Source organism: Panicum virgatum, chromosome 3K (assembly GCF_016808335.1).
Source record: "Panicum virgatum strain AP13 chromosome 3K, P.virgatum_v5, whole genome shotgun sequence".
Taxonomy (NCBI): Eukaryota; Viridiplantae; Streptophyta; class Magnoliopsida; order Poales; family Poaceae; genus Panicum; species Panicum virgatum.
The window spans coordinates 14,242,786-14,263,991 of record NC_053138.1 but is presented as its reverse complement, the minus strand read 5'-3'; the positions used below and the strand labels follow the sequence as shown (position 1 = coordinate 14,263,991).

The window sequence follows — 21,206 nt, the reverse complement described above, 5'->3', positions numbered from 1 at the left end:
TCTGGCCAGAAATCACGAGGCCTAGAACCTTCCTCGTATCATTATCAGCGACCACGATCATCCACGTCGGCAACGGAAAATCTATTGCTCACATCACATTGGTACGACAAAATCATACTAGGATCATTACAAGCAGCAGGCCAGCAGCATATGAAACTACAGTGTGACAGCGACCACTCACTCACCTCTGGCCACGATTAGGGCCGCGGCCATGCCCCACCCCGCGCTTAACCGCCGCTAGTGGCGGGTTTAATATACACCGGGCGCGGCGCACATGGGCGTGTACAATACCGGAACTGCCCTTGCTTCGGACCGCCTCACGTTGACACGCTGGACGAAGTAGAGTGGGGTCAGCCGGCGTGGTGGCGGCGGTGTCCGTCCTGGCCGCCGGTCGAAGACGTCGCCGCGCGGTAGGCCGCGCAGGCGTGGCGGGCCGGCGCGCCGAGCGCCGCGTCCACGGCGGCGTCGCTCCACCGGTCCCTCATCGCCCGGTTCAGCCGGGCGACGAAGCCCTGCCGCTGCCGCTCGAGGTGCCCCAGGAACCGCGCCGACATGCACCGGCGTCCCCCGTCGTCAGACGCCGACGACGACAGAGGCGTCGCCGCCACCTCGGCGGCGTCGCCGGCCGCGGCGGAGGCGAGGTACTCCACCATGGCCTCGGTCACGCGCGCGGGGGCGGCGCCGCGGCCGTCCCACAGCCACATGCGCGCGACGGCGCGGCGCACCGCCGCGGCCACGGCGTCGGCGGCAGCCGCGCTGGAGCCGGTGCCGGACACGAGCGCGGGGCTCAGGGAGATGACGTACTCGCCGGGCGCCGCGGTGGCGTCCACCGTGGCGCCCGCGGTGAGGTTGTGCCCGGCCATCCTGACGGTGACGCGCCGGACGTGCTTGCGCGGGAACGACGCGTCCGGGAAGAGCGCGCGCTCCACGCCGCGGCTGGCGTACTGCAGGATGCGCTCGGCGCGGCCGTTGGACACGAGGAAGAGGTCGAACCGCCGTCCGGCGATGTCGCCGCGCGGGGCGGCGCCGGTGCTCACGACGTCGATGCCGAAGCCCTTGGCGGCCTCGTGCTGCGCGAACAGGGACGCGCACGCGACGGCGACCACGGCCACGACGCGGAACACGATGCTCTGCGTGGAAGGGGAGGAGGGAGCCGCCCGAGGGGCAGGGACAGCGTCGACGGTGACGTCGTCGTCGATGTCGACGGAGGACGAAGAGGCGGCAGCGGTGGAAACGGGGAGGAGGAGAGGAGCCTCCATTGGTGTGGTGGAGCACGGGCACGGCCGGGGAAAGACCGAGCCTTTTCCTTGCCGGTGCTTGTAAGCAAGGGAGCCGACGGGCGAAGCGAGCGTGGAACTGGCTGCCACGATAATGCGAGCGGCGCGGGTTATTTAACGGCAAACGTTTTGGCGTCCGAATGATTAGGTTCGTGTTAGGTTCGGTTGCCGCCGGTGTCAGTTTGACAGATTTTTTCGGGACGCGTCCAACAGTGCAGGGCTGCAGGCCAAGGCGGACAGGGTTTCAGGGCCTCAGGGGTAATTGACCAATGGTCCTGCACTGCACATATACGCATTCAGTTGATTCCTGCCCTTGCAGTTCCTAGAATGTACCCTCATTTGCTATCAAAAAAAAAAGAATGTACCCTCATTTTGATGGACACTGCAGGGTGGAGGTTCTGCGTGCAACATAGTTTTGTCTTTATCTGCAGAGAGTTTTTTAGGAGCTTCTCTCGAAACAACTGGTGAAACAGTTTCTCCGGTGAAGCAACTTCTCTGGCGAAGTTGAAGCTGTTTTCAAAAACATTTGGCAAAAAGCTTCTTCCTAGTGAAGCTGGGTGAAGTCACGTTTTTTAGCTTCACTCTGCCAGTGGAAGCACATGAGTAGCTTCATGGATGGCTTCAAACTTGAAGCTAGTCCAAAAAAAACTGTTTGGCATAGCTTCATGTGAAGCTGCTCATGACGTATGTCACACGTCGGTGACTTTCAAGTCATATAACGTACATCACCGAATCTCAATACCTTACGGTAGTACGGTAGGTATATCTGTTTGAACTTGTACTGAATTTGTCTAATTGCTTTCAGCAAAAAGTTTTTCAAAAATAAAATAAAATTGACTGCTAAGGCCTATAACTGTCCACGCGCAGATGAGAAGCTACTATAGCTAGGCGTATGAGGTGCTGAGCAACCACTTTCTCTGAAACGCACCTATCCATCAAAACTCAGTCTCGCTTTTTTTTGCGAGAACAAAACTATGTCTCTTAAATCAGAGGCAATGCACAGTTTTGTGAGCAAAATTCTCAGAACTGCATTTTATCTCTGGTTTGTGACTAAAAGCGGTCGTTTGATCAGATAAATCCCATCATCTGAGCTAATCATCGTCCTGCAAAACAAAAGGAGTTTCAAAGCTAAAAAATTTCAGACCACTAGGATATTTTCATCCCGGAAGCACCACACAAACCCACTGGCCATGCGTTCATCCAACCACAGTCTAGCTCTCATCCTCCAAAGATTTTTTTATTTCTTTTTCACGACGTTCACAAGGCATCCGACCGATCGTCGTATTAATCAGCTTGATGGCAACCCAACTTTTCTTTACACTTGTACGAGCAGAGCCCTCTCATTTTCTATGGATTCCGTCCCTTCTGTACCTGAACTCCCGGAAGAAAAAAATCTGACAGGCCGGCCGCCGCCGCGCGACCTACCTGCCAGTTCCACGGTGAGCGGAGCCGCCGCTTCGGCCTTCGGTCGGCCACGGCGGCGATCGAGACGACAATCTGCGCGTCGAGGTCAGCGGCGCGACCTGCGCTGCTGCACGCGTGTCGCCCGCGACCCGGCGTCCTGCACCAGAGGCGGTGAACGCTAACTGCAGGAGAGACGAACGCGGCACGTCGACCGACCTGATCGTGAGACGCGTTGGTCGCCGACGAGCGGCGGAGGCCATACACACGCCTGCGCCCATCGAGAAAGAAACTCCGGTCTGTTTGAGGCTTTGAGCTGAGCAACAGGAGATGCAGATGTTTCTGCAGTTGGTTTGGGCGTCCAGCAGTCCCCGGCAGGGCTTGGTTTGGTGGTCCAACGACAAAGTCTTGTTGAATTCGTCGAATTAGAGTTTCCTTGAATATTTAAACAACTATCTGTTTTAAATCAGGTGAACACAGTACTGCCAAGATTACTGAACCTCAACAGTGGACATGCAGAAAAGGAAACGAATACTCAGGCATACGAAGTGCCGAAATCCTGAAACAATCACATGCTCTGAAAAATGCACCTGTGATCAGAACTATGATCCTTGAATCAGAGACCTTGTGACCAAAGTTATCAGTGATGCGTGTCTTACTGACATATGAGTCAAATCGAAAGTGGATGTTCGTTGTCAGGTTGATGAGTTCATCGGAATATTGCAGTCTACCAGGAATTTTTAACTGATGGATCAATTATCCAAAGCTAGTCATCATGTTTTCAACCCTCAGTAGTTCAGAACCACAACAGAGAAAGCCACCGGCCATTTTCGCACAGGGTCACAATCAAATCTTCAAATTGATCATCGTGATGGCAATGCATCTTTGCCTTTACACACGTGTAAACAGAGTTCACTCAATTCTTTGGGGATTGCATCAATTCTGTACCTGAACACGAGGGGGACGAAAAATTATTTGCCGGCCGTTTCTGGACCGTGCCCGCAGGCAGTAGAAACCGGCGAGCACCGGCCGCGAGGAAGCTCCTGCGGCTCGCGTTAGCGCAGCCACCTTTTCCGCTTTTGATTTACGACAGACACGGAGATGACAATCTCGAGGCGGCGCAACTGACGGTGGAGGCGTAGCGCTTTCAACTCGTGCGCTTGTGACGACCGACGCCGGCAGCGGCAGGGGAAGCGAACCAGGACGCCGATCCGGCGACTTGCCAAGCCCCAGATAGGGCATCGGCGGCGTTCGCCGGTGGCAGCAGCTGCCCCGCCGGCTGCCATGTCGCCGCCGCAGAGTTTTTACAATTAGCACCTTGAACTTTTACAAAAAAAACCCTAATTTGGATCACAAATTCAAAATTAACAATCGCGATCCAATAGTTTACAAATAGGCTTATTTACAAATACACCTTGTTTGGGAGCGTGATTATTAATCGCAATCCAATTTTTTTGCAGAAAGCCCCCTGTTTCGGGTTGTCTTGTTTTCGTTCTCCCCTCGTCCCGGGGATCGCCGGCTGCCGGAGTGGGCGAACGGCCGCGGGCACGACTGGCGCACGGTGTCCGGCACTCGGCAGCCGCTTCGTTAGCGTTCAGTGTGCGCCAACCACAAATGCACTGTCCGCTGTTTGGTTTGAAAGCAACAAGCAGTCTTGAATCAGGGTGCCTCGTGTAGCAACAAACAATTCTGAGCAGAGACAGGATGACTCTAGGCGTAAGCGAATACTATGAGGTTACAGTTGAAATGCGTGGGCTCTGCCTGTATATTTTCTTTTACAAGTGGAAAGCCCTTCTATGGTACAATTGTACATGATACAACTCTTACAAGGCTGTATTGTATCAACATACGCTAGTAGTTGCTACAACTTCCAAAGAATGCACGGATTTTGCCTAATTGTGTACAATGTTTTCAACGAACAAAATGATCAAAATTTGGACTTCTATATCTGCAGCCTCTGGCAGTTCAATATCCCAGCTGTTCGGATGAGCAGCAGATTCAGGCATCCCGACTATCTCCAACCGCAAGAGGGAACATCCTGAGGCCAGAGCTGAAGATCCTATGAAGCAAACATTTTGCAGGATCAACCTTCTATCAAGATTGCTTCCTAGGGTATATCTTTCATCCCTGTAAATGCAATATGCTACATGAGTTGCATTCAAAGATAGCTTGAGACTAGGATAGACAGAGTGGACTGTTTCAAGTATAGTAAGTTCCAGATGTTACCTATACAATAGGAATCTTCAGAAGAATAAGTGAGCAGAAATACAGGCACACTGAGATGGCGATCCCAGCAATAAAATTTTGGTATAGACGATTGCTATCCCTACTGGGGATAAAAGCCCCCTTCAAGACATTTGTGATCTCGAAGACACGGTATGACAGCTGCAGTATAGATCATGAAATAAGTATTCCTTTTATGATTGTTGAATGAAATGGCTTTGAAGTTCGTAAACTTACAAGAAGATAGATCGCAGTTGTAAGCATGAAGTTAAGCATAGGATAATCTGGTATGAAACAAAGAAGCCATTTTGGCTGTCCATTTGGCATGCTAGACCTGCGAAAGAAGCTTGGTCACTGTGTGACAAAAAGTATCTCAACAGCCTTTTCTAATTCAGTCCAATAAACTACTGCTATATTAAAGAAAGATCGATTTGACCACTTTTGATTTTCATTATTTAGACTTATATCCAACATGCTATAGGAATATAGGTTACTTGTTACAGCTCTAGCGAATACAACAGCTCAGTCATACCTAAGCCAAATGTGGATCTGAGAAATATAAGTTTCCAGTGTAATCTTGCCAAGCCACCTGTGAAAAATATAGATTATGAATACACAAAGATGGAGCCAAACACCTGAAAAATGTAGGTAATAGAAATTTTAATGCTTACGCAAAAAGAGCCAAAGAGGCACTCCTCAACTGCTGGGTGCAATTGCGCAGGCAGATATAAGCACTGTAAGAAACAAGGTTCTCTGTCAACTGCAACGAAGCAAATCTATGCAACATGCAACAAAAATACATGTTAACATTTTCTTATACGTACGTTATAGGGATCCATGACGTGTACGGATGGTACTTGTTGTATGTAACTTTGTCCAGCTTGTATATGTATTCATACCACAGGTAGCCAGTCTAGAAGAAACAGAATACCTAGTTAGTACAGCATTTTGAAGTTAACATGGTGGTGTTGAGTTAAAGAAATTCAGCCTAGTCAGCACAACTCCAAATGCAAGAGATGGAGGAACTTACCATCAACGAAAGAGTCACAATGGTTCCCTTGATTGATAATCTAACCTTAGTCTCAGATTCTTCCAGCTTCTCCATCCATCTTTCAACCTGTGTAGGATAAAAGGTTCTATGTTAGATTAACATGAGCTATACAAAAGAAACGGATGCTTAAGGAATAGAGAGGGTAAGGAAGAAATGTACTGGCATAACCTATAACATCTCAGATGCAGTATGAGGGAGAGCAGGGTAATATAGATCTGAAACACTTACATTAGGGTGGAAGTAAGCATAGATCATTCCGATAATCCATATGTATCGATCAAGGCCAGATCGGAAATACCACTCATGTAGAAGGGGTAAGTTTGCCTTAGCAGGTGATGGATCTTTATAGCCTGAATAATGATTAAAAAAGGTTATATATTTATGGTTGGTCCTGAACTCCTTAGTCCTGAAACATCATCGAAAACGAATGCCATACACAATTACAACAACAACTTACCTAGTAGAAATGTAAAGGGGGCCCATAATAGTTCAAATACCCCAGGAATTTCCCATATCAAAATTACAGACAAGAAGCAGCAAGCAATCTTAATAGCCATGACTGATGGTATCTCGTTGTATTTGTTAAACAGACCAAGTGATCCGTATACCATAAGAGTAAACAGTGTGTGCATTGGGCAGATATAATAGAGCATTAGATCGTTGTCAAGGACAATGCAACAGAATGCCACAAAGAAATTAAGCCTCCACATCATCTGCATGAAAATATAGTTATTTGTCCAGTGTTCAAAGGGTGGTAACCAGAGAAAAAAAAAGAGGAGACTTAAACTCATTAGAACATAGCAGAAACTAAGATTGAGGTAGCTTAGGCACCTGAGCAAATCTTGCAATACTAAAATCTTTCTTGATATAGTAATATGAGAAGTTCCCAAATCCAGTCATCCAGACATAGCAAGCAATGAACACACGAATTGCATTGTATATTTCTGAGGCAGCAAAATAGTGGTACATCAGAAATAAGACCTGAAATACAGAATCAACAAAACCAGAGTGAGTTAGTGCAATACCTTTATAAGACATAAGCCAAAAAAGAAGGCAAAAGGTTACTTCATTAAGTATATTTCAGTGGCATCTAGTAATTGTAACATACAAGTGCAAGGAAACCTATTGCAGTAGTTATCACAATAGAAGTGTTCCACTACCACCGACATGAAAAACAGAACTTTGAAGTGAAATCCGTGTACATGACACTAGTTGTGACTGGTGGGATATAGAAGGAAAATCACGACAATGGATACACTATCTATATAGCGCAACGCAACATGCAGATTCGCTAAAGGAAAATTGGAAGACACAATAAACAATGTTCTATGCGTTTTACATGTAACCATACTCGCAATTTTGAATTTTATCAAATCTCTAATGATATAGATACCTAAACATCACATTGTCAAGAAAAGTAAAGAAGTGAGGTACTATCACTAACCTGCATCCACCCTTTCCATTCCTCAGTTTGGTGGCGGTTAAGATAGAGTATGGACTTCCCAGTAAATGCTGATTTTTCATGGTGCTTCTTAAGTGAAGTAAGCGCTGACGCTATGATAAGAAGAATGTACAGAAACAGAAACAGATCACGGTTGTAGCTCTGTCAAAAACAAAACAAGGATTATAATCCAAGTAAAAGACATAAAGAACATGCAAGAAACAGGCCATATTATATCATGAAACTAGAAGTAACTAGGGTAATCTTCAGCTATCAGAAACATTCTATAATCAAAATGTAGTAAACAAACACCTACTGTAGTTTAATGTGCCACTTACTGCAGTGTTGGTTGTCAATAGTAACTAGCAGGAATAACATTATTACCTTCTTGCTTTCTGGAAATATGTTTGTCCGGTCACAAATATAAAAATAGACCAGAACAATGCCAAATTCAGCCCTGCAAAACAGTTAGAGGGCAGAAAAATATCAGCAGATGATCACATAGCCAGAAGGCTGAGGGTGCATGCCATTATTACTAAATGATCTTACATGGCTCTCAGCACAGCACGGTTTTCAAGCAGAAAAGACTCGTCCATTGTTATAAACCTACAGCTCAACCACGGAGACATCAATAATCCAAAACTGTAAGTGCTACAAGGCTATAACCCTAATAGCTTGAGTTAGTCATTTAGACAGTACCGTATTAAATTGGCTTTGGTAGACAAGTTCCTGAACTTTGTAGATGGTGATTTTGACTGGCCTCCTTCAAGTAATACTGCTTTGTCATCCTCCTTGATGGTTCCGTTGTCCAAATTAGCATCTGAATGACTGCAGATGACAAAATAATGAAATAACAGAGGAATATTAAAACATTGTTCTTCATTTTTTTTCCCCATGATTTCCATACAGCCTGATCTAAAAAAAGAAAACTCCAATTGCAATGTCGAATAATTTCGAACTGCAGTATGCAGTTAGCCTTGAACATTTGCTTATTAAGATATTTTGCTTAAAAAGAGATACTGATTCAAATATGAGGCCCTAACACTAATTAAAACAAGAGTTTCTGGAAAGAAATCTTACACTTTGCCATGTGATAAAGACTTCCTGTATTCGAGGATTTCGGAGTAGATCCAAGCGATGAGGACAGGGAATAAACCTAGCAAAAATGACACCTAAGAGAAAGCAAAACGTTAGTGCCATAGTCCATGGTACCACCCCAAATAAAACATAGCTGCCAGTTAGTTCATAAAACAAAGCATCAGACTAGTAAACTAAAATTAACATTGATTTATTATTTTGCATTGAGGTTGTAGTCCTCAGAAATTTGTCATTCGGTGATTTTGCTCTAGGATCCCTATATCCTAGCATAATGGAGCTGATACGATGGATGGCAAATCTTTTTTAGTGGTTTTCAGCAGACAACATACTTCCCGTTGCTTTTTCATGTCACAGCTCAACTCCACATATACTGATTCAAAACATTAACAAAGTTTCTTCCATGATCAAGCTGTAACGGAACCATGATGACTAACAGTAAAAATATTACAAGGAGCAGAAGATGAAAATCGAGTTTCTTCATTGGACCTAGTCTAAACCATAACCACAGAGCAAGAATTATGCTTCACGTAAGTCATAAGTAGCATACAATTTCAATGCTACGACACCTCCCAGGAGCACAAGTCCACCTACCAAACTTGTTAGGTACGGGGACTCCGGGGCACCAATTAGTTAGTGGGCACTAGATTATCCCTGGAACCCTGGAGCTACCTTAAACCATGGCATTAAAACTGCAACTACTCAAGACCCAGCTGCTGTTTCTACTTCAGAACTGCCTCCATGTACACGGACTCGGAGCTTCGAACAATCTCGCCAAATTCGGTCGTGCTGGAATTCAAATTGCACTCGCACAAAGCACAGCTACTCCTCATTTCGAGCAAAGCAAAGCAAACCAACGAACTAAGCTCCGCCAGATCTCACTGCTGAAGCTGACGAAGCAAACAAAAACGAGGGGGCGAGCGGATAACAGCGTGGAAATTCGGCGCGCGCGCGCACCTGTCCGGGCGTGACGGGGCCGAAGATCTCCATTCCGTGCGCCCGAGATCCCGCTCCTCCCCCCGACTCGGCCGGCGACCGATCACCCCCTAGATCCAGAGGACGGTAGCCGCACCGACCCGGGGTTCAGATCATGGCGCGCGGAGCAAACGCGCAGCAGGTAGGCGGGTGGCGAGAGCGATGGGGATGGGATTTATATGCGCGCGCAGTGGCGCCGGTTGGCGCTGCCGCGCTGGAGGGCGCTCGGGCTCGGAGTGGAAGAGGAGATCTGAAGCAACCGCGGGGGGCGGGGGCGGAGCGGGCGAGTCGGTGGCTGGTCGCGGTCAGGCGGGCGGAGGGGGGACGGGGAAATGATGGTGGAGACCGGAAAAGGGCGGAGCGTGATGGTTGGTTACTTGGGTTGGGTTGACAGGATCGTGGTGGTTGCGTTTGGTGCCACACCACCCATCGGCCATCGCTCGCTCGCTCGCCGCTTCCTTTTCTTCGTTTTTTTTGGCGAGTTTTTTTCAGAGTTTTCAGAGAACAGAGCAGACCTCGTCGTCGTCGTGCTTTGTGTGTGTTCGAGAGGAACGCGCCCTCCGTTTCCGCGTCTGCTTGGGTGTGTAACGGGTAGGTTGGTCAGGAACTGCTGGTGCGGCATCGGGGATTGAGGGTCAAACAGGGCTCGGCTCTTCTAAAATTGGCTCCAGCTCCGACTTATCTGGTGTAGCGATTTCTCTGATGAAATTGTAGCTGTTTTAGAAATCGTTTGGCAAAATAGTTTCATCCTATTTTCACAATTAGATTGGAGAGATCAAATGATTCACAAATAGGAGCTGCTGGTGCACCAAGCCACCAACGGGGATTGATTTGTTTCTGTCGGCTGTGGGTCTCGGGAGCTTTGGATCGTCGATAGACCGATTGGTCGATTAATTGTAGGGTTGTGGCGTTTGGTGAGGTGCTAATGTACTACTAACTAGGACGAGTTGGTATTTTATTGCTTTGGTGGAAAAGGGAATGATAGTGCCTGTGCTGGCTTTTGGAATTTATTAGAAGAGTAATTCTTCTGATACGTTAGAAAGTGACGTGATTCTCATGGATATTTTTCCCAGGTAAACCTCGCATTTCCTCACAAAAGTTTGTGCAGCAGGTGATTGCTGGATCGATAAGTTGCTCTGCCATCTCGATTAAGTGCCATGTCTTCGTCCTTGGGCATTGCTGCTGCTTGGCCTCCGTTTATCAGGGACGCCTCCATGTAACAAAACCGATTACAGCAGAATTTTCAAGTCAAGCGGCTCGAATAAGTAGATGCCTTGTTGCTGTTCTAATGACAAGCAGTGAATCGCTAGCATGTAGAAAGTATATGTTGGACCAATTTGTTGTCAAAATTGCTCCTCTTGGTACGCAAGCGGGTTTGTCGAACCTGAATAAGTATTTCGGCAGGTTTGGCGTGTAGACAAACCAGCATCTCCGACATCTCCAGGTAAATCAGCAAAGCAAAAGCAATCTAATATAATACTATCATATAACATCAGCAGTTGATCAAACTAGGAAGCAGTAAGATGTTTCTTTTGTCCTCTACAAAAATAAACTGTAGGACAGTCAAGACACAGCGAATACTGTGTTCTAAAACATGAAATGTTACATCAAAATTGGTAGACAGCTACAAGAGAATTGGCCATGTTCAACCCCACCTCTGTTCATCGCCTCCTTTTCTATCAGATCAAAGCACCGTCGTGGTTTCCGACAATAGGGTAGGGCCAATTGTTCGACAGACCCAACTTCAAGGGGTATCTCAGGCCCTCTTCTTTTTTGACTCGGATCTGCTGGCATCAGTTCCTTTCCTCTTGGATTTGCCCGTCTCCTTGTGCTTCTCTTTCTTGTCTGCCTTCGATTTGTTGGACTTCACGCTAATAACACCGCTTGCAGACACCTTGGCACTCTTTAGGGCCTTCTCAATTTCATTGTCATCATCATCGATTGCATACTTCTGCAGAAATTTTGGGTCCACAGGAGCTTCATTTGCGGCTCTTCTCTTTTCCTGTGTTTTGCCCAAACATAAGTGTCAATATAGGGAAAAGTCTACATGTTTGGTTTCATGCATGACACAATCACATGATTGCCTTGCCTCTATGGCTCTATATATAGAAAGATGGATCAAAATCGTATAGTTGTGGTTATACTGGGGCTGAAATTCGACTTTTGCTTAAAGAGAGACAGAACCTGGCTCTTTGCTGAATTCTAAAAAAATAAAAATAAACAAAAATCTTGCTCTTCTACCTATTGTAGTGTCAATGTGCTTGCATCTAATTAGGGTGCAGTGGTGCAGGTGCACTGTGGTTCATGGAATTTAAAAGTATTAAGTGATGATGATTTGAATTCTCACCTCTACTTCCTTGGCTGCTTCTGCAAGATCCTCATCCATTGATTTGCTAATAGGGGGCATTTCAATCTGGAAAACAAAGTTTGTAAAAAAAACAAATTCCATTATATTATAGTAATGTGTACCGGCTAGCCTGCCAATACAGCATGATGCCAACTTTGAAATGGAACTATTACATGGAATTATGAAGTTTACAACATGAAACTAAATGTACATGCTTACCTCCTTCAGTCGAGGTAACGTTGCTTCAATTTCTTTTCCTGCAATGTTATGAAGGTAACCATATAACTTCTTCATTGTCTTGATGAAGTTAGACAGAACTTGTTCCCTTTCTATCCCCAGTTCTTCCTGTCAGTACAGAAATTAAGAGAACAGTTGTGAATAATCTTGATGAGAATGTTAAGTTCTCTGTAATTGGAATTAAACCGGAGCTAACCTTTACAGTGCCTATGTCTTTGTCCTGCAGACCCATACAAAACAAAACAGCTGCTTGGGCACCATGCAACGATACTGGAAGCTTCTCCGAGAAATACTGGTGTGCAAGAATAGGGACAAGATCCAGAATCTACAGTACCAAGGGCATTAAATCTGGAATGATCTCTTAGGTGCATAAAGCAAATATTTTACAGCACTCCAGAAGAATAAATTCTACACATGCATTAAAACTGCATAAACTTGATCTTCTTGAATAGATAATTGCATTTCTTACCAGATGATAATCAACTAAATTATTTGAATATGCTTCTAACCGCTTCATGTCATGTGGTGATAGCATGTCTCCCAACAACTTTGATGCACTATTGTTATCATATTCTGAAGATCCATGGTTTGAATAATCAATCTTCGAAGCCAAGACACTAGGAAATAGACCAAACAGAAAATTAGAATACTGTCAAATTCATTGTGCCAATAGTTTGAAAGTTCATACCTCATTGCAAGCTTAAAATTGAGATGCCGGAAAGAAGTTCCCAATAGCCGCCTGAATCTTTGTCTGAAATCTGAATATGGCTTTCAAACTTAGTTAGTGTGCCAAAAAATAAGCCTAAAACAGATGAAGGCTGTAAAAGAAATAGCAAGTATGCCATCTTGTACATCTACATATTACAAAGATTAGAACCCATAAAAATATGGAATTTCAGGTGAAGCATACTAAGCAGTTTCAGTTAGAAATGCAAATGATATCAAACAATACATGGAAGAATTTCATACCTTGATAAAATGGATCCAAAAATCCACATTTGTTTGACTCACTAACTTCAATGTCATCACTATTTAAGGGCCTCAAAACCATACAGGTATGCTCACCCGTAACAGCACTCTGAAAAAAGACAACAATAAGCACAACAGAAGGTGAAGCGTGAAGAACTGTTGGTCTGCTATGGCAGGTCAAGTTAGATATATTACTGGAATCTGGCCCACATAGAATGGATAGAAGTTGTGCTTCCGCCAGAAGCGGAAAAGTTCTTGTGTCAGTCCAAATGATACACCAAGGTAATGGAGCTTCTCAGGACGACGTTCACGAAGATGAACAAAGAGTGGCGGAAGGTTTGCCCTAGGTATTATGTTCTCTTCTAGCAGTGAAGCCTGAAACAACATATAACAAGTTGAAATTTGTTGTACCCTTAATTAATGTGCTGATGTTATTTATAAATTCAGTGATAGCATATTAGTGCCAGCAGTGGAATAATAATAATATAATTGATTGTACAATTAAACAGAACCATATATGCAACGCTAAATATTGAATGCATACAACAACAACAACATAGTCTTTTTTCCCAAGCAAGTTGGGGTAGGCTAGAGATGAAACCCGAAAGAAATAAGTTCAAGGTTCAAGCACATTGATAGCTAGTCTCCAAGCGCTCCTATCCAAAGCTATCTCTTTAGAGATATTCCAATCCTTAATGTCTCTCTTAACCGACTCATCCCACGTCAGTTTAGGTCTACCTCTACCCCTCTTTACATTACCGACCCGCTCAAGAACCCCATTACGCACCAGCGCCTCAGGAGGCCTTCGTTGGACATGTCCAAACCATCTCAGCCGATGCTGGGTAAGTTTCTCCTCAATTGGTGCCACCCCGACCCTATCCCGAATAACTTCGTTCCGGACTCTATCCCTCCTTGTGTGCCCGCAAAACCACCGCAACATCCGCATCTCTGCTACACTCAGTTGCTGGACATGTCGCCTTTTTGTAGGCCAACATTCAGCACCGTATAACATCGCCAGACGAATTGCTGTCCTATAGAATTTGCCTTTTAGCTTTTGTGGCACCCTCTTGTCACAAAGGATGCCAGAAGCTTGCCGCCATTTCAACCAGCCAGCTGAAATTCTATGCCTAACATCTTCATCAATGTCGCCATCCTTTTGTAGCACCGATCCTAAATACCGAAAAGTATCCTTCTGGACCACCACTTGCCCATCTAGACTAACGTCTCCCCCCTCATGCCTAGTCGCGCTGAAATCGCACATCATGTACTCGGTCTTGGTCCTACTAAGTCTGAACCCTTTCGACTCTAACGTGCGTCTCCACAGCTCTAACTTCCTATTAACCCCAGCCCTATTCTCGTCAACTAGCACCACATCATCAGCAAAGAGCATACACCAAGGGATCTCACTAGGCAATATACAACTATAACAGTAACAAATATTGAATGCATACAACTATAACAAATTCAGTAATCATGTATTCACTAGGCAATATACAACAAATTCAATATTGAATTGAGGTCATTCAACAAGTGCATTGGTTGACTCAAAGTTGAGTATGCAATATGCATAAATATGGACAAAGTACAACAGTATGACTGTATAACAGTATGGATATAACCATACCCCAAGAAGAAAAAACTGTGCCACCACCTGGTAAACAATCATATACTCCAGACTAAACGGTAGACAAAAATGAAAACGCGATTCTTTTTCTATGCGATATATTGGTGTATTAAATATATTTTTCCTAATTAGTGTCATAGAGTTAAAGATTAGCAAGAGATTCAAGATTTGAAATATATCTAAAGTTTCTTTGCAAACTTGTGCTATTTCATGTTATTTTGAACTTTTTTAATGAAGACATAAAAATGAACCGTTGCATAAATATAGTTGTAAATTTGAACCTTCTCTGCAGCTTCAGTAATCTTCACTTCAGGCTCTTCAGTTTCCTTATCATCATCAGCAAATAGAGTCATTTGCCCTTCATAGTACCTTCAATGAAAAAAAAGGTACTGGTCAAATAACATGATAAGAGCTACAAAAGATGAATCCTTAGTTCAGCTATCGGCCCTTTTCATAAAATAACACATAATGATATACGAATATGTCCGAGAAATGTTTCTGCATAAAAATTGCGCATGTCAAAAAGTGCCACCATGGTTGAGACTGCAACTGTAAATATTGAGTTTGTTTTGGAACCAGAAGCAGGACACCAATAATCCCTATACTAAATCAGTGTCAAGAAGAGTATAATTTAAAATCAGGATCAGAGCACCAATAATCATATATGACATACAAATGCAAACTAAATCAGTGTAAAGGAGAGTACCTTGTTAGAAGGTCCACAGCAGCTGAACCATACCCAAGCTGCATTAAGCGATGAACATTTATAAGACATAGAATGATGTTAACATATGCAAACCAAGCCACATATAAAGGAAAAAAAAAATTACCCTCAAGGCACTAGGATGGACAGCAATTCGCACTATCCGAGCTCCTGAGAGACTAGGAAATACATTGTCTTGGAACTGTTCACAAAATTTCCAAGGTATTTGATCGCCAGAAGGTGCACGACCCTCGCTTAGGCTTTTCATAGCTGACTTTCGAGATATTTGCCCTTCCAAACAAACCTGAAAACACAAATAAAAATCTTACATAACTAGTATTTGAGAGTTACATGGCGAATTTAGATGAAATAACCTTAAAATGGACCATTTAAGAAGTCTCAAGAACAAGATCAAACTTGCACAGTGTAGATCAAGGTGGAATATGAAAATTATACGTGACTTTGGTGCTTGATTAGAGTGAATCCAACAGCTAAGAATGCTAGTTCTCATTACTAATCTTAAGACTAGTAATCATTTGACAAGTTCCCATGTACACAATAGCTTAAAGAATTATCAGCAAACAAATGACAAAATCGATCAAAGCACAAAAGTAGAAGAGACAAGATTCTGCAAAAATATACCCCAGTAAGGATATTGATGTGCAACACAGCAAACACAACATTTTTTTCCAAAAAAAACACTGATACAGCGATGTGTGCATATATATAATATACAATAAAAAAATGAGCATTGCTTGAGAGGTTCTACGACTAGGTTGATATGTGCAGAAATTTGAGTCCACAGGGAATCAACAAAGAAAAGTCAATTAGGTCAATAAAATAGCGGGATAAGTACAATAAAAAACAAGTAGTGACAATGTTTCATGTGATCAGTGCTGTGCAATCAAAGAACAAAAAATAACAATGAGAAGAAGAATCAGGAGCAAATTTCAAAATAGTATCCTGCAAGATTAACTCAAGTACACACCTGGATTACACACAGAATATCTGGGAGCTGGTTTTGGGACTCATCAACAGGGCCTATCAAACAAAGATAAAAAATAAGTACCGCACAATAATATTACCACGCCGAAAAGGTACTGTAGTGCAGGAGGCTCGTTCCATACCAAGCAAAACAAACAAATGATGGGCCGGTGCATCCGCCATTAATTGCAAATCATTAGGTGAATTTTTGTAGTGGGAAGCAACATAAAGTGCCATCATCCGCTGAAAATATCAAGGAGAGCACTATCCATTTAGAAAGATGAAATATATTCCCCTTCAGTTTATATAATTCCTTTCAAGTATCAGTGAGCTAATTTCCCAAATATATGAAGGGATAGCCGAAAATGGAACATAATTTATCTGTACCTGTAAAAATATCTCACTCTCCGTGTGATATGAGAAAAGTGTGTCCCGGTTGACATAATACAGATCACATTCTTTTGGGTGAGGTAGCCTAATAAGGCACCAGAATTCTTTGTTAGACATGATACAAACTTGGAACGGTAAAAACAGGGGGTATTTGGAAGATGCTCACCTACTAATATTCGGAATGGAGTTTGCAAGGTCCAAACAAAGTAAGCCATTAAGCCATGTCTCAATAGGGTCACCAGAGGCATATCTAATAGATTCGTTCAATTCAATTTTCTTAAACTGCCTACCTACAGGATTAAACAAAGCAGACAATAAATGCAAAATGACAAGAAACATGGAAGTTTCTTCCAAAAGTAGTTCATTAAAAAGATGAAAACTTAAACAGCTCTTACTTGAATTAGATCCATTAGATTGAGTAGATGGTTGGCTTTGGGATTCTAGTTGCTGGAGAAGCTTCAAAGACAATGATCGCCCTGTTCCTTCATACCTTCAACATGAAACAATCCTGATCAATACCCTGGTGACTTATTGTACCAGATTATTAGTAACTGAATAAACATACCCATTGACAGTAGAAGACAGGAAAACAAGGTATGGACCAAGCATGGCCTTAACAATTGGCAATGGAATGGCAGCAGCTTCATCAATAACAAGGAGTTCAACTTGAGAAAGCTTTCCATGATCATGTGGTCTCAGATACTGCAAACAATAGCAACTCTAAGAAACAGGTACATTGATATTAAGCAAGGTGAGTTCCAAATTGGATTTCTTCATGGATACACATTCAAGGTGGATAGGGAAAATATAAGTTCAAGGATACATCTTTCCCTTGGAATGAAATGAAACACAAATCACATTATGCAGTCATAGGATACATGTTTCTTCATCCATAGCGATCAATTGTTCAAGTTGATGTATAAGTGTGGTGGATTCAACATTTTTATGAACCAAAAAAACAATAAGATAATGCAGGCACTTTTTTACATTATCAATTGCCAAATGGATAAGGAAAGCATAGTGAAACCATAATCTCCACCAGGCAGCAAGTAACCAAAGAGCAAAATATTTTATACTAGCGAAAATGCATCAATTGCTTTCTGTTCTAGACCCACCCACCACAGCATATGTTCAAACCCAACCATCTGATCAACTGCATAGGCTTATGTTGATTGTTCTTTGCCTTTCTCCTACAATTAATAACGGAAACAACTCAAGTATAGCCTATTATGATCATCACCTCACTAATTAAAAATGTGCACTTCTCTTGCTCAGTTATGAGTGATGGCTTCTTGAGAAGTAATTATTTTTTGCACTCTCTAAGGAAATGAGACTAAGCAAAAAAAAAATGAAGCCCTCCCATATGGGACACAACTCCAGAACTCCTACAGTTTCACATGAAGGCTAAGATTCTTTTGTATACATGTGCTGAAGTCACCTCCAACTTCTCAAGAAGTGAGCTTCTGCAAGAAGCATCTTCCCGGATGCTTCAAATATGACTTGAACTGAAATGGTAGGGTTGGCAGCAATCAAGTATTTACCTGGATTGTCTGACGATGTTGTTTATATACATTTATTTGAATCGTTGCTTTCTTGAGTTCTGGATCTGCACTCTTCACCACATCATAATGCAAATGCTCCTGAAAGAGGAAAAATGAAGTATCATGAACATGTGGTCACACTTTAACAACAAAAGCAGATAGTAGAAAAGCACCTTGTACTCCAATGCATTTATTCCCTTGCAGACAAAGTCAAACAGAGTCTTTAAGTTCTCTGGACTTGGAGCGGTGACAAATATATTTGAATACCTAAGAAGTCAAATGGTTAGAACTAAATAAGATGGCACATTGAACTAAACAATGGATTTCAACAGGTTGAACTTTACCCGGCTGCTATAGCTCCAGCAATGGCAAGACCAAGGGCTGCTGATTTACCACGTCCACGAGCAGCAAGCAAGGCAACCGTACTCCTCAGCGTCTTATCCAGAATAGAGCTAAGGAAGTTGATGACAGCTTTACTCTGCAAGTGAATTTAAGTTTCAACATATGACACAAGAAAGATATTTTTTTGGTGAGAATATTGACAACATTATAATAGAGTTGCACCTGATCTACTGTGCAGCACTTGCCAATCAATGGACCAACAGGGAAGTCTTCACGAAATTGATCCTTGAGATCTTTCAACTCCCTCTCCCGTTCTGACAATCCCTCAGAATCCTAGTGGCATGGTAAAATATGTACACGAAAGAGGAATCAAATGATCAGAATTGCAGAAACAAAATCTTGAAGATTCAGCAGAACTTGGAAACCTCAGCAGATGCATTCATAGGGGAACAGAGAAAAGGTCCTATTAGAATGACAATTAAAAAGGGAATGCTTAACATACCAATAAAAATGGAATTATGCACCCATACCTCATTGATTGTAGCTTGTTTTATAGATTTCGTGAGAGACGTTAAAATGTTAAGCTCGTCATCCATCACAACACATGCTTCGCATTTTCCTATTGACAGCAGGAATCTCTCATTGAACCTCGCAGCTGCTTGAGTATGAGACTCCGTTCGAAACCTTTCATGGACATCCTGTTGGCACAGGAAGAGCCCAACTCAAAGGTCTAATCCGCACGAATGGGTTTAGGAGTATAGAAGTTACATAGACATCATCATGACCAAAAAAAACGAAAAACCTATCCTGTTCACCATGAAATTGAAACGCAGAGGAGAAATGAAGCTCACCATGACCATGGTATAAAGGCTGGTAAGCGAGGACAGCGAACGGAGCAGCAGAATGATCAAACCACCACCCTCGACCGTCTCAATGGTTCGCGCAAGAAGGTTGGGTGTCAGCGCTTCGAAGTCCTAAAGCATCAACAGCAGAAGAAAATTCAGCAACAAGCAAGCCAGGAAGAGAACCCCAATTGCAAGGAAAGGGAAGCTTGAGGAGGAACCTGCAGTATGCACATGCCGAAGGTGTTGCCAAGGACTCTCTCAGAGTCTCTGTAGAGGCAGTATGTAATGTCAGAGGTCTCCAGGAAGAGGGAGAACGGGTCGGCCTTCTCAGGGTCCATGAGCCCCCGCTGCATGAGCTTCTTGATCTGCTTGACGCGCTTCTTCTTGTGGCTAAGGTACAAGATGAAATCGACGACTAGTAAGTAATACAGCACCGACCGATTCACCGGCCCAACAGCAAGCAAGCGTGCGGCGGCGTCGGAGGAAGCAGCGGGCAGCAAGGGCATTCATTACCTGCTGATCTCGAGCTTGTCGCGGTAGCACCACAGGACGGAGGGCCGCGACTTGACGCGGGACTTGGAGAGCAGGTAGTTGAGGTTGACGATCTGGTCGCGCGACTTGTCGCCGACGATGACGAACATGGAGCGCTGCCGCCGGCGCACGGCATTCTCGATCGGCGTGCGGATGTTCACGTCCACCTTCTTCCTCATCCTGCCGCTGGTTCTATCAGGTGGCGCCGGCGGCGGGTGCTTCCGAGGGCTGGGGGGTGGGGGTGGGTGGGGGGTTTTGCCGCCGGCGTGAAATCAGAGAAAGCGGGGGCGGGAGGACGGAGAAGGGGTGGTGATGGGAGCGTGGACGGACGGCGGGATCGAGGCTGATTCGACGGTTAAGATTGCCTAGTTGAAATATATGGGGGCACTTCACGGACCGATGTGAGGCCCAGACTGCACTGGGCTTTTAATATGGATGTATGCGGCCCGACAAGATAAATTTCAATCACCGCGTTAGGCAGGCTCCGACAAGATAAATTTCAATCACCGCGTTCGGCAGGCTGGAGCTTGAGGCTGGAGCTAGAGTAGTGTGAGAGAGAAACACTGTTATCTGGCTGGTGGCTGGAGGCTGGAGCTGGAATGGTGTGAGAGGGAATTACTGTAGGGCTGGAACCCTACCCACCAACTGAACACGGTGAATGTGGACTTTGAGTGATACGCCACGTGGGATTCCAAAATATTACTAGTATAAAAGTCACTGTTTTTTTGTTTTTAATAAAAAATATAATACAAACCTATGAATATTACCAGTAAAAGTCACTGTTTCAGTTATGCACCTTGCAAAATTCTATAATTAGAGAAAATGACGTACAGATTCACTGCATCTACGGTTTACATGAATGCATCGGCCCGCTGAACCATCTTAAGTTCTTCCTTCCACGGAATCATCGAACAGACGATGGTGACACAACATGACCAGAGCACGGAGCTTGGAGCTCCCAACCACAAATTCTTTCACGCCTTGTTCAGTTGTATAGGATTCATTCCGGGTAGGGAATGATTCCAGATATGGATCAAGAGAACTATTCCAAGCCGTTCCAAGTCAATTCCATGTCATTCCCGTCATTCGGTTAAGTCCATACGATACGAGGGCATGCGGAGCGATTCATGCACATGTTCCGGATCCAGATCTAGCGCGCGGTGAGACATCGTCGGCATAAGCCTCCAAGGCCGAGCTCGAAGAAGTGTACCATCGCCATGCCAGCGTCGT

General features: G+C 44.1%; 3 protein-coding genes across 3 annotated transcripts; all 3 read right to left on the bottom strand.

Annotated features, from left to right (window-relative positions):
- Positions 1-66: 66 nt before the first annotated feature.
- LOC120697731 lies at positions 67-1,594 on the bottom strand. Its single transcript, XM_039981043.1, has one exon. It carries the CDS (start codon positions 1,257-1,259, stop codon positions 351-353), a length of 909 nt encoding a protein of 302 aa, XP_039836977.1. The 5' UTR covers positions 1,260-1,594; the 3' UTR covers positions 67-350.
- A 2,789-nt stretch (positions 1,595-4,383) lies between these two features.
- On the bottom strand, positions 4,384-9,834 carry LOC120697730 (protein REDUCED WALL ACETYLATION 3-like). The gene is made up of 16 exons (XM_039981042.1): positions 9,446-9,834; positions 8,474-8,565; positions 8,093-8,221; positions 7,943-7,999; positions 7,778-7,850; positions 7,397-7,555; positions 6,784-6,933; positions 6,410-6,665; positions 6,181-6,302; positions 5,932-6,018; positions 5,726-5,814; positions 5,573-5,635; positions 5,434-5,490; positions 5,139-5,235; positions 4,905-5,063; positions 4,384-4,805 (listed from the first exon to the last, which is right to left on the bottom strand). Exons 1-15 carry the CDS (start codon positions 9,476-9,478, stop codon positions 4,905-4,907), a joined length of 1,623 nt encoding a protein of 540 aa, XP_039836976.1. The 5' UTR covers positions 9,479-9,834; the 3' UTR covers positions 4,384-4,805.
- Positions 9,835-10,914: 1,080 nt separating this feature from the next.
- Positions 10,915-20,227, bottom strand: LOC120697729 (RNA cytidine acetyltransferase 1-like). The gene is made up of 25 exons (XM_039981041.1): positions 19,959-20,227; positions 19,664-19,835; positions 19,452-19,574; positions 19,131-19,298; positions 18,823-18,933; positions 18,603-18,736; positions 18,432-18,525; positions 18,259-18,357; positions 17,283-17,419; positions 17,113-17,207; positions 16,884-17,007; positions 16,715-16,802; positions 16,471-16,570; positions 16,332-16,384; positions 15,471-15,647; positions 15,347-15,384; positions 14,922-15,009; positions 13,212-13,391; positions 13,017-13,125; positions 12,736-12,805; positions 12,517-12,664; positions 12,244-12,372; positions 12,030-12,155; positions 11,811-11,876; positions 10,915-11,465 (listed from the first exon to the last, which is right to left on the bottom strand). Exons 1-25 carry the CDS (start codon positions 20,153-20,155, stop codon positions 11,220-11,222), a joined length of 3,072 nt encoding a protein of 1,023 aa, XP_039836975.1. The 5' UTR covers positions 20,156-20,227; the 3' UTR covers positions 10,915-11,219.
- Between the last annotated feature and the right edge of the window lie 979 nt (positions 20,228-21,206).

What these genes read in the sequence shown, in the direction of transcription:
- LOC120697730 (XM_039981042.1), bottom strand. Translation starts at nt 9,478, where the DNA reads ATGGAGATCTTCGGCCCCGTCACGCCCGGACAG. An exon ending in CCCCTTTACATTTCTACTAG is followed by an intron (nt 6,303 to 6,409) that starts GTAAGTTGTTGT and finishes ATCATTATTCAG; the next exon opens with GCTATAAAGATCCATCACCT. An exon ending in ACGTCATGGATCCCTATAAC is followed by an intron (nt 5,636 to 5,725) that starts GTACGTATAAGA and finishes TGTTTCTTACAG; the next exon opens with TGCTTATATCTGCCTGCGCA.
- LOC120697729 (XM_039981041.1), bottom strand. Translation starts at nt 20,155, where the DNA reads ATGAGGAAGAAGGTGGACGTGAACATCCGCACGCCGATCGAGAATGCC. An exon ending in GCTGTGGACCTTCTAACAAG is followed by an intron (nt 15,010 to 15,346) that starts GTACTCTCCTTT and finishes TTTTCATTGAAG; the next exon opens with GTACTATGAAGGGCAAATGA. An exon ending in TTACTGAAGCTGCAGAGAAG is followed by an intron (nt 13,392 to 14,921) that starts GTTCAAATTTAC and finishes ATGTTGTTTCAG; the next exon opens with GCTTCACTGCTAGAAGAGAA.
- LOC120697731 (XM_039981043.1), bottom strand. Translation starts at nt 1,259, where the DNA reads ATGGAGGCTCCTCTCCTCCTCCCCGTTTCCACCGCTGCCGCCTCTTCG.